The 12,973-nt window shown below is 47.5% G+C and overlaps 1 protein-coding gene across 5 annotated transcripts in view; it reads left to right on the top strand.

Moving 5' to 3' along the window:
* Mylk (myosin light chain kinase) overlaps positions 1-12,973 on the top strand; it is a 257,786-nt gene that overhangs the window by 150,882 nt on the left and 93,931 nt on the right. For all 5 annotated transcript variants that reach the window (XM_074073297.1, XM_074073298.1, XM_074073299.1 and 2 more), the window contains exon 11: positions 2,245-2,397. In XM_074073297.1, coding sequence (XP_073929398.1) covers positions 2,245-2,397 — 153 coding nt within the window. The remainder of the gene's footprint in view (positions 1-2,244; positions 2,398-12,973) is intronic.

Below are 12,973 nucleotides of genomic sequence, written 5' to 3'. Positions count from 1 at the left end.
TTCAATTTCTCTTCCTGTGGTCGTGCTCATAAGAAGTCTTCAATAAATATTTGCTGAGTTAATATGTGAACACAGCAAAACACTAATGAACCACACCAGAAGTTGTTTAAAGAATCTTGTCTATTATTTAGTGGTAGGTGATTCTGGGGTTCAGAGACTAGTGATTCTTTTTAATATTAATTATAGTTCTATAAAGACATGCCAACTCTCCCCCCCCTCTTTGGACCAAGTAAGGTCCTTTGAAAAAATAATTACTATATATTATCACCCTTGTATTTTTTTTAAAAGGCCTTTTGATTTTAAAAGTGTGAGAGATCTCTGATGTTATAACTAAGAACAGTCCATTGAATGGGCAAGACTGGTCAGGGCCTGCTTTGGGGAGCCACAGGAAGGATGAACAAGCATCCACCAAGAGTAAGAAGACCCGGGTACTCGTTCTCCACCAGTAAGGGGTAGGGAACCTAGGGCACCCCACTTTACCTCTCTGGGTACAGGCTCCCTTATCAATGGGGAGACAGTGAAACAGAAGGCCCAGGGCCTGCACTGGCCCTCGTGTCTCCTTAAGAGCTTCTTAAGAGGGAGCACCCATCATGTATACGCCAAATAATCCCCAGGAGCATCTGTATCATGTCATCTTCCATGTTCACAGGTGTAGTGTACAGGATCCTGCCACAGAGTCTGTTCAGGCTTTGCTGGAAATGATCTTTAAGTGATAGGAGGTGCAGTGTATTCCTCCCACCTGAAGTCTAGGGTAGGTGAGAACTGAGGTCTGCCTTCCTGTCCACCCCTCACATAAGGGCAGAGCTCCTGGGGCGTCATGGCACTAACTACAATGACACAGCCTTCTGTAGCTCAAACAGACTATGAATGTGAGGGCTAACGATGAATGTAAGAGAGCTTCATTTCTGCCTGGCTCAGAGTCTAGAACAGGGTTAATAAACATTTTCTCTAAAGGGCCAGATGGTAAGTCTTTTCAGCTTTTTGGGTCATACAACAACTATTCAACTCCACTGCTTCAACATAAAGACAGCACAGATGATATGTAAATGAATGGGCGTGACTGTTGCAATAAAACTTCATTTATGGACATTAAAACGTGAATTTCAGGTAATTTTCACACCATGACATTTTTCTTCCTTTCATTTTTTCCACCATCTAAAATATGTAAGAACTAGTCATAGTTTGCAGTCTGTACAAAAACCAGGCAGCAAGCAGTGTTTAGCCCACCGGCTGTGTTTGATGACCTGTGGTTTATACCTTTCAGTACTGAATTCTGGGTCAACCTGGCATTTCTACACACTTCCCACTAGAGGGCGATCGTGCCCAAGCCGGGTTTCCTTGGCTGGTAACTCTGGTCCAACTTCCCCTGTCCACTCCCCCTTTCACCACCCCCCCCCCTTCAGTCTCAGTTTTATGGAGTGCAATGGGTTGGGAAGGCTCTCTTCCCTCCGGCCCTGTTTCGTGCTTGGCAGTCTCTTTGCCAAACTGTCATGGAGACTTGAAGTGTTGCTATGTTCAGAAGAAAACATTGCATTGCAGGGAGAGCATTTCTTCCTGTACTGTCTCCCTCCCCTGCCACCCACCCCTGATTTTATTAAGTGCAAACCAAGACCCTGGAGCTGGCAAGGAAAAGGCCTGACAGTTGCTTCCTGTATGATGGTAGACACAATTCTTGCTGTGAGACCAGAATCTTCAGTAATGAGATGGGGTTTTTCCCCTAGAAATGAAAGGCCACATCCTGGTAATGAGAAAATCCCAGGATCATATAGCATTAAGGGAACCGCTGCTTGCACTCCTGTCTGCATGCAGGACTTCATAGAGAGTGACTGCTGGTGGAAGGGCCAAAGTCATTTTTAGTTCCTATGTTTATCTTTTCTGCGAACACGAAAATGCACCTAATTACACAGAAGCTGATTGCAACATTAGAATTGCTTTCTGATAATTATCTACAATGGGAAGAAGAATCACTGTTTCTGGAGACAGCTGAAAGGTGAGGGGAGCCACAAGTCTGGATGAGGTCTGCTCTGCCTGAGCCTGGGCTAAGGGCCAAATGACCCTATAAGATTCTTTCCAGATGCAGAACTCTGAAGTTGAGGGTATGGAATGGAGACTATTCAATACTCTCCCCAATCCTTCCAGGCTGTCTTGCCTGCCATGGGTCTGGGCAGTCCCTGCTGAGGTCAGGGTTTATGTCCCAACCAGGCCCTCCCCAGCCTGAGCCCTCCTCCATGCTTTTCTCTGCAGGACAGCCCATCCAGTATGCTCGCTCTGCCTGTGAGGCCGGTGTGGCCAAGCTCCATGTCCAGGATGCGCTACCAGAGGACCATGGCACCTACACTTGTCTAGCGGAGAACACTCTGGGGCAGGTGTCCTGCAGCGCCAAAGTCACTGTCCATGGTAGGAGCCTCCAAGTACCCCACTAAAAAGCACCCTTCTTGCAGACACATCTGTCTGCTTTGGAGGAAGGACACTTTGTTAGACAGTGGGATGACTGGCCCAAATCCAGGGAGCAGAGGTACATTGGACATTGCTCCACACCAGAGTTGTCAAGTGGCTGCTACAGCAGAAGCTTCTGGAATCTCTAGGGACAGAGGGGAGGTTCTGTAGATAACCCCATCCTCAAAGGCAGGCAGGTAGAGGAGACAACCTCCAGGATTCCATAGCGAAAGGGATCTGCCACGGGAAGCCCCCATCCATTCACCCCACTGGGCTGTGGGCAGATACAGGGGACAGAGACAAGGCTCCCCTGGTTCCCGAAGCTCCTGGTCTGGCAGGAAGAAAACCACCCAGACTGTAAGAAGACTTAGGAGGAGTACTCACATATGATCTTATCACACCGGGGTCTCACAAGTGACCCCTTTATACACTGGGGACAAAGGGGAACAGTGTGGGTGCCAAACTTCTCTACGGTCTCAGGTTGTCCCTCTCCTGCCTCTGAGCCTCTCTACCAGCCCAGGCTTGTTTTTATACATCATCAGCCCAGTCCCAGTAATCTGATTATCACAGCCATCCATTGATCAGCCAAGCACTTAGCCTCCAGGAATCTCAGGGAGTCATAGACTCAAGACTGATCCGACTGGGCTGCGAGATCAGAGGACATGATGACAGCTCCCGGGGAGGTGCATCTTGGGTCCAGGGCCTTCAGGTAAGCCTGATGCCCACCCTCACCTTTGGACAATGCCCCCAGCTCCTGAGTGCAACTGGGACCTCTGGGTGCTTGGACTGGAGGCCGTGTGTCTGCTTTCCCTATTAGGACAGGAGGCCACATCTCATCTCTCTTTTCCCCCAGGGCCTCTCTGGAGAGGCTCCTGTGGTGTAAACAGCTACCTTCTGGGAGGTGTAGGAAATCATTTCATAAAAAAGGGGCTGAACGTTTGCTGCCTATTATTTTACCTTACCTGCATTATCCCACTGAGATCTGACAGACTGGGTGGGGGTGAGGACCCTGTTTAATGCAGAAGGGTCTGGAGGTCTCACGAAGTCAGTAATAACTTGGCCAAGCATACCATGCTGGTAAGGAAAGATGGCCTTCCAAACCCAGGCCCTGGGACAGAAGCCCAGGCTTACCCATGGCCACCCCTTCTCAGAATGCACCTCCCCTGGCCCAAAGGAGGAGACTGGCCATGGAGGGTGGGTACTGTCTGTCCCTTAGGGACAAAGGAACTGGTACTGATGGAGGATGTAGCTGACACTGGCTTCCCAAAGCTCCCTCCCAAGAGTGGAGGCAGCATAGAGTCATGGGTGAAATGGCCCACCCCGTCATTCCAGGAAGTCTTCCACACTTGGTTCAGAGCCGTTGTGGCCCTTAGAAGCTTCTCAGCCAGAATTCTGCTGCACACAATATCCCATAGTTCTGCATGGCCGCTGGGGGCCTCAGGAGGCTGTGGAATGGGACTTCCAAAGAAGCAAGAAAGCTCAGAACCCAGTCTCTGAGGACAGCATAGCAGCTGTTCTCTCCCACAGGGGGCTCTTCCTGGAGCTTAGCATGGCCCATGGCCAGTCTGTAATGGGAAGGGAAAGTCAGAAAGCACAGGATGGTTCACTTGGCTCAACCAGCTTCAGCCAGTGGCCAGCTAATCCAGGCCTTCCTGGGCTGTCTATGTTTAGAATGGATTAGAGACCTGGTTGAGCTAACAGTTGCCTGGGAGTGAAGAACCCTTTGGAGCCATTCTCCTCACTTCTGGGTCTCGGAGTAGGGGGTGGGCGGCTTATGACTCATCCAATCATGGTTTGGTTTTTTGTTGGTAACTAGGCTTTGAACTTAGGACCTTGCTCTTGCTGTGCAGATGGTCTGTCACTTGAGCCACACCCACAGCCCTTTGTGGCTTTAGTTATTTTTCAGGTAACATCTTGAGTTTTTTGCCTAGACTAACTGCAGACTTTGATCCTCCCAATCTCCTTCTCCCAAGTATCTAGAATTACAGGCTTAAGCCACTGCATGACTCTGCCAGGCTCTTTGGGTTTGCTCTCAGAGCAGCCTGCATGAGTGAGGGGGCTCCTGGGTGGAGGATTTACTGGCCTGTCAAGGCCAGACAGAGGCTCAGAACCATAAATGGTGAGCAAGGCTGAGACGCAGCCTGCTGAGGCCCAGTGGCACTCAGGCTGTTTCTACACCGGGCTGTCAGGGTGAGCCCAGCACAGTGACACCCCTGGCACTATGCCTCGTGGCACTTGTGCTATGGAGTCCTCAGCTATGAAGCTGTTCTTACTTTCTTGGCAGTCTCTTTGGCTCCAGGTCCTCTGGGGACAGGTAGGGTACTGCCCCAGCCACTGCTCCAGCCTCTCCCATAACTGCCCAGGCCTCACTGTCACCCTCAATGTGACACCCAGACACTATGGGGAGTATCATACGGAGCCGACTGCCTGGCATGAGCCCCACTCACCACTTTCTAGCCCTACCATCTGCATGTTAACTTTCCAGTCTTCACCTTCCTCTTCTGTGAAATGGGAACGGTTTTAGTCACTCACAGTACTGTGAAGATTAAATGGACAAATTCATGCACTGTCCCCAAAACACAGAAATGCCAAGTATGTTTTGATTTAGATTATCCAACTTTTAAATAGGATAAAATATCCTGGGGAGTACTTTTACCAAAGGATCAACTTACTATAGTGATAGCTGTCTGTTTAGTAAAGAGAAGAGAGTATTGTGAGTTTGAGGCCAGTCTGGGCTAGTAGGGAGACCAGTCAGAGAAGGGAGGTGTTGGTTGAGGCAGTGACGTCAAGCTATCAGACTCCTGTACCGCCTTGCTAGGCTCTGGCCACAAGGTGGCGCCATGCAGCAATGCGTGGTCCTCCAGCTGTCTGGCCAGAAGGAGCTGATTGTTTGGGAGACTTTGCTGGAGACAAGCTCAGTTTGAGAATTCAGCAGATTCTATGCTGAAGCCAGACAAGAGGACTCTTCCTCACCTCATCAGCCTTTTGCCAAGGATTTGCAGTCTTCCAGATGCTGGCCCAGTGCTCTGATGCATTTTTTGTGGCTACTCTTCATGTTCTGCCTTCCCTCCTGTAGCTCTCCGCTCCAGAAGGCCTGGTGAACTCCCTCAAGATGTCCCATTCTCCCAGAAATTGTCCCAAGTCACCCTGGAAAGAGTCCCTTTAACACCCTAGACTCCCTTGTTGCATTTATCAATCTTTGGTGAGCACCACCTGTATTTATTTGTGCCAGACATTGTTCTGGGGACAGTGCAGTAGCAGGTCAGACAAGGGCTCTGACTTCCTGATGTTTACCTTCCCATGCAGGTGACAGTCAACATCTGGTTTCATTTCAAATGCTGACAAGTGCTATTAAGAAAATGGGAGAGGGGATAAAGCAAATACTTAGCACAGGCAAAGTTCTGGCTTTGATTCCCAGCACCCCCACCAAAAAAAAAAAAAATCAAAGAAAACAAGCAGAACATGCAAGTAGAGAAGGGCAGAGGGGATTTTTTTTAGTTGTGTACTGAAAGAAGCCTCTGAGGGTTTGATGAACTGGCGGGAGGCGGGGGAAGAGCAGGTACTACAGCAGGTGCGAAGGCCCTGACATGTGGAACAAGGCTGGACTATTCAAGAAACAGCAAGATGACCTATGTGGCTGGGGCCAAGTGAGCAGGAGACAGAGTGACAGAACATGAGTTCAGGTTGGGGTACCTCATGCAGGGCCTTTAGGGGTAAAGAGAAAGCATTTTATTCTGACTATGAAATTTACTCTAAGTGCTTGTTTCATTGTCTGCAATCCTCCTGCAGGGAGGCCCATGTCTTCCTCACTGTTATGTGTAGCTCAGGGCCTGCTAGTGAGCCTGTGAGAGTATGCACTTAGTGACTGAGAGGGCAGCTGAGGTACCCCAGTAGGGCAGGGAGCTCAGTGTTCAGTGGTCTCCTGCACAGGAGATCCACAAATTAGCTCCCAAGAGCCCCTCAACAAATCTGCCTTCTTTCCTCTCCACCTCCCCACCCCACCTCCCACCAGCCTGGAGGAAAACATAACCACCAATGACAGTCTCCCCACCTGACCCAAAATGGAGCCTAAAGGATGATTAATCTGAATTCCTACAGAGCCCAGGAAGGTCGGAAATAGAGTCAATAATTCACTGTATTTGGACCAAGTCATCGGTGAGGGCTTCCTTGGTCTAGAATATTTTAAATTTATTTCTCCCTGGAGTGTCTTTTTCAAGGCTAGCTTCTTAAGTAACTAGATTTATGAATAATCTGCTAGTTAACGGTTCCTCAGCCTAATGGTTTGTTTGTATAACTGGAGACATGCTGGCCCTTTCAGAGGCCCCTAAGAACACGAAGTGTGGGTGAGTTAAAAAGAAAGAAAAATCTGATCTCTAGAATAAAAAATAAGATTTAATAAGCATTAATTAGAGTATTTGTTTCTGTGACGAGCCTTTAAACAAAGACAGTAGGCCCTGTTGAAGCAGCCAGGCACTTGACACAGTACACATCAGAGAAGCACAGGTTGTTTTCAGATGAGCACAGACACCTGTGGGCAGCCCTGCACCACCTGTTCCCCTGTAGACAAGACACAGTCTGTCCAGTTGGTGCAAGACTTGGGCCCTACTCTTTAGGAGCTAAAACACTGCAACTTTAGTCTTCTTGTTGGCTAAAGAGAGTTCATTGAAGGAGAAGAACAAACATTGGTTTTTAACTTGTCTTTTTTAAAAAACACGTTAAGAACCTTAGTTCATAAAAAAAAATCTGTGCACAAGGCTTTTAAACTCTAAGAAGGCAAGCAGTTCATTAAATGTTAAATCAATGCATAACCAATATTTTTGTTTTGTACAGACTGAGGCCAGAGTGAGGTTTGTGTAGCATGTGGGTCCTTCACATTACAGAGACTTGCGAATGTAGATGGGCACCTGTGGCATGGATTCTAGAACTGGAGCCTCGTTTTACTAATTGGACAATTACAGAGGTGCAGAACTGTCTACTTGAGCAGCCCATCACAGCCCAGAGATACCATTTCCTGGCTTGGAGACCCTGGTCAGGAATGACATGCAGAACCACATCCTTGGATTCCAAATCAGAGTGTGCCTGGGTTCATCTGTGTGATGGGGAGTGTGGTTTCCAGGCCTCTCTGGCAGGGAGCATCAGGTGGTTTGGTTGTGGTACCTGTGTGTTTAGGCTCATTGTAACTTTCAAGACCATAAGAAGACTGTGGTGGCCATGATCCTTGCCTCCTGTCTAGCAACCCCATCATTACTGGTTGGAGATCTTTTAGGGGATGTCATACGTCATGTTCTTTTCATTTGTGTCCTTACACATTTGCTTCTTAGGTTCTGGAGAAGTTGATGGGAGGAAATAGGGCCAAGAGAGCCCCAGAATGCGAGGAAGAGTTGTTCTTAATGCCATAAAAGTAGCCCTTTTGCTGACTTTCCAAGGAATTCTGTTTGGTTAGGAGACAGACTTTTTTGAAAGGGAATTCAGATACCTCCCTGGGGATTTACAGCCTGCCAAATGCCCTGGAAATGGGAAGGCGCTGAGCTGTCCTTCAGCTGAGCCAAAGGAGCCCCCCCCTTTAATGAGTCCTGGAATTTAGGGAAAGGCTGGTCTCTGATCCCTGGGCCATGCTGGATTTTGAGCACCAAATAAAGAAAAAGGGAGGGTTGGCTTCCAGAGTGCCCCCTCAGTGGTGATTTATTGAATTTCCATAGAATAACAGGGTGTGCAGGGATCAGATTCGCTGTTAGAATGGTGTTATGCATTGCAGTAACTAAGGAAAATAGCTCTGTTCAAAGACTAAAGGGAATCTTAGGAGAGCCAAAATACAGGCAAGCTGTGCACTGAGTGAGAATTTGGATTCATAAATGTCAACCTTCAGAAGGGACAAGTTGACCAGCAAAATCACCCAACAGAAGAAAACATAGATTTAAGGAGAAATCCAGAATTGAGCTATTTTTCTACTAAACTTAAAGAAGGAAAGGAAGAACAAAGACCACCAGTGTAGCGTATCGAGAGATCCTAAGCATGTGATCAGTCCCCAGGAGAAAGACTATAGGAGGTTTTAAAATAAAAATTATAACTAATGTATATTTATTATAATAATAACATTATCTATTATTAATTATAATATTTATTATAATATTAAATAATAAAATAATAATGGGAATAATATTATTGTTGTAAATAACTGTGTGATAATTAAACAGTAATGTCAAGTCTCAGAGGAGCCAGTGTCCTCACTCCTGGGTAGGGATTTGACAGCAAGTTAAACAAGTTATTATACTAGAATTAGTACAAAATGTACCAAACAGCTCCCATTGTGTGGGTATTTAACACTTCCTCAACATAATGACTTTTCCAAAATGTCAGATTACATTTGTTTTTAAGCTGAAATCACTCTCAACTAGTGTTTTTAAGAAGGAACATTGTTTTGAGAGAAAAAATATAATTGTTTAGAAAAGCTGGCTTGTTTTATTTAATTCTCTTAACAATTCTACTTTACACTTTTGAATTAGCTCTACAGATGAAGAACACTCATGCTCAGAGCGGTCAAATCAAATGGCCACAGTCGCCCAGCCAATGTGTGGCAGAACTTCGCCTCCAAATACTTCAGCCCATGTACTTTCTGCTTTGCTTCTCTGGAGCCCTTATAAATCATTTGTTTGATGCTTTGGTTTCACCACAGCAGGAATTTGATGTTTAATTTCATGATTAGGAACTATTTTCATAAACAACTTCCAATGAGTCAAAAAACAGAACAAAAATAGCTAAGAAGGAAAAACTGCTGAGGGTCAGTAGGATCATAAAGAGGTGTGTGTGTGTGTGAGAGAGAGAGAGAGACAGACACACAGTCTGTCTGTCTCTCCCCCATGCTTCTCTTTCTCTTCTTTCCACTTTCTTCTTCCCTTTCTCAAGTCCTATTACAAGCTTTGGTCCATATGGCATCATCTTCCTGAGTCATGAACTGCTTTGAAAGCAGTTTATTCTTATGTCTAGCTCTTGTCCTTCCATTGGAGGTCAGGCCTGACCCTTTCCTTTCTCTCTGTCACTTTCATGACGGAGGCAGGGAGTGACTGGAGAACCAGCAGGCGATACCAAGAACCAAGAGCAACAGATAAATTTGCTTTAGATCTTTAGTCCTGGACCAGTCAGTTGAAGAAAGGGCTCTTGTGGACTCCTGAAAGAGTCACATGTGAAGTTTTTCTGGGCCTGCTCTCATCTAGGTGGGGAACACCGCTGCCAGAAAAGCCTGGGGTATATTTAGGCCAGCTTCACAGAACCAGGTGGCATATCTGTCACTGAGCCCAGCAAACTGATTATACACTGTGGGAAGCCAGTTCCACCTTTCCAGACATGAAGACTCAGGCTCCTAGAGATAGGGTTGTGGCTGTGGCCTTTCACCTCTGAGCCTGGCCTCACACCAGAAACGTGCTAGACAAAAGTGAAAGGGCAGTCCCAGAGGAGCTCTGAGCTAACTGTGGCCCTGGGTATGAATGCAATGACAGAATGTTCCCTCAGAATCTCTATGACCTGCCTTTGTCCCTAGCACAGTGGAAGGAAAGCTTCCAGAGCAGAACCCAGCTAACTGTATCCTCAGTCCTGCTGGCCACTGCAGCCCCAGGGTCTCAGGGAGGCCACCTTCCTTCTGGGTCAGCTTCTCTGCTGTAGAATGAGAGTCTCAAGGCTTTGGGACATTCAGGGACGCACTGACAGAATTGTGAACATCCTTTATAGAAGCATGACTAGGCAGGCGCTCTGCCACTTGAGCCACACCCCAGCCCTTTTTGCTTTAGTTACTTTTCGGGTAAGGTCTCCCATTTTCAATCTTCCTACCTACTCCTCACCTTCACATAGCTGGAACCACAGGAGTAAGCCAGCACACCCAGCCCTGGTAATTCCTTTTCTATGTGAATATCCTGGTTTGGGGAGCTTGTCTTCTTGTAGTTATTGTCAGGTTGAGGCTGCAGTTTCAACCTTTGTTATTGTGTTATTTATCAGTCCCATCCTTCCTGGATTCCATGGTGGCTACAAGGTGACTTCAGGATAGAATAGCTCAGAGCAAAACATACAAAATGGAGGCAGGGATGCTTTTTTAGTTAATTTGTGGGCCCAAGTAAGGAGTCAGTGCTTTTCGGCAAAAGCAGTTTCTGAGCACCTGTTAAGAGTCTCACTCCAGCAAAGTGGAGTGACAGGGTAGGGATTTAGGGCTCTTCTCTCAGACTGCTTAAGGAAAGCCACTTGCCTATCCTCGCTTGCTCCTTAATCCCGAAGCAGTGTGTGTTTATGGGGCAGATTGGCCTATTTCCTGCCCACCCCCCCCACCCCGCCCCTGGAGAACTCGGGGTGGTTGGATGCTCAGGATGAACCATTCACTAGCCTGAATTCAGGGTCACCATGTCCTTGTGATTCATTTTGCATTTGTGGGGGACGGGAGGGCAGTTCAGGGAGGAGCCTCAAACTGCATCTCTGAAAACAGATTTGTTCTGAATGTATACCCCCAGTTGTTTTGTTCTTGCCCTGTAGGGCTTTAGGGAATAAAGCAGAATCTGAGGCAGTGGTGACCCTGGAACTAAATGCCATCTCTGGGGTTGACATGGGGGACGGCAGGGGAGGCAGTTCGCACAAAGTCAGTCCCTCTCACCATCTCCTGAGAGATGTGCTGAAAGTTGGTCCTCAGTTTACTTTGAGATCTATCCCATGATGTTTTTAGGCATCTCATTTGTATTCTTCACAGTACTTGCCTTGGGTCTCATAAAAAAGTTGGCAATCCTTGGGTGAGGGCCCAGGCTCAGAGGGTGGTCTTGCTGCAGATAAACCCATGAAGCAATTGAGCCCAGACATGTAGCTGTTAAGGTGGTTCTCCTGCCCAGCTCCTGCAAATGCTGTCATCAATAATGAATCAGATGGTCCCCAGCTGTGATGGTTCAGCTTATTTTTCAACTTTATCATGATGTGAAAGCAATATACCTTCAATAGAAACTCTACTTCAAAAATTGACTTTGGAATTTTGGTTGTTTCCTGGGCTAGTAATATGTTGTAAATACTCAAGGTTTTGGGTAGTGGCAGTCAGCCTGTGATCCTGAGGGTAAATGGCCAATACTCTACAGTGCACTGTGTGGCTGAATCTAGGATATTCTGAGGGTAGATGCAACTTCAGATATTTTGAACTCATGGTAAATTTATGGGACACAGTCCCATCAGAAGTGGAGGAGCGTCTGTGGTTGCACGCAGCATTCTCACAGATTGTCCAGTTCAGAACCTCCTGAGCCCTGTGATGACGCAGTCCCCTGGAGACACATGAGGACATGGAACTTCAGATGAAGTCAGGATCTGACCCCCACATCCTACATATCTGTCCCTCTGCAGCTGCAGGCAGACCCATGGGCTTTCAGAGACCTAGCAAGCTGCCACGTGAGTCAGCAGCTCTCAGGCCACCCCCTACCACATACTTCTCAGCTCCCAGGTGGCTTAGGGAGGTACAGGTAGGTCTTTAGACTCCAGTGGCTGACACCTACAGAGTGATTGGGCTTTGCTGAAGTTCCAGGCCAGGAAACACACAGTGGGAAGAACGAGAAAGGATGGTATCAAAGACAGACTGCCACCAGCTTGAAGGAGATTGAGCTGCAATTTGACAGCACCTAGGAATTCCAGTCCATCTGTTTGGAGCAATTTGAGGCTGGGGACTCGGCCTAAAAGCAGAGAGGCAGGGGCAGGGAGTCCCCTAGAGAGATGAAAACATTTTGTCCTCCAGCCTTCATAGTCTTTGCAAGACAGGAAATTCCTCAACTCTCCCGAGGCAGCCAGCTTTCCCGACCACTGCAGCCCTGTCAGAGAAAAAAGGCAGATCTGTGTATTTCCAATCTTGGGCCCCCCAAGCCCACTCCCAGGACCTCTGCCCTCAGTCAAAGAGCAAAGCCTGAGGTGGGAGCATGAGAAAGCCACAAGTACCTGAGGGCCCCATCTTGTGACTGGAAACCAAGGACTCACTTGTCTCACTGCTCTCCCACTCCTGCTCCATGCCCTCCCCACTGACCTGCTCTGGGGAAGCTGCCTGGAGCCCCTGGGGCTTCCCCAGCTTCACCCCTTCCACAGCCCCAGAGACTAGAATGGAAGAACTTCACAACGGGCCTGATTTTCTGTTCAGTGGCTACAGGTAAAAATTCAGTAGCCTGAGCTGGATACCAGTGCCTCACCGCTGTAATCCTAGCTACTTGGGAGGCTAAGATTAGGAGGATTGAGATGCAAGTCCATCCCAAGCAAATAGTAATAGCTCTTCAAAATAACCAGAGTAAAATGCTAAAGGTGTGGCTCATGTGGTAGAGCACCTGCTTTGCAAGCATAAAGCCCTATGTTCAAATCCCAGTCCCGCAAAAAAAAAAAAAAAACGGGTGGCATGTTTAGAGCTAGGCCAGAAGGGAAAGCACCCTGGAGACTGTCCCCAAGGCTCTAGCTTTCCTGAAGAAGGTCTGGATTTGTGTCTCTGTACTGGTAGGAACCCAAAATAGCAGAGTTCCTCTCCCCCAAAACTTTGATTTTAAGTTAGAGATAC

Source organism: Castor canadensis, chromosome 5, assembly GCF_047511655.1.
Source record: "Castor canadensis chromosome 5, mCasCan1.hap1v2, whole genome shotgun sequence".
NCBI classification, from domain to species: domain Eukaryota; kingdom Metazoa; phylum Chordata; class Mammalia; order Rodentia; family Castoridae; genus Castor; species Castor canadensis.
Note: the sequence above shows the minus strand (reverse complement) of the source record. Positions and strands in the feature narration are given on the sequence as shown.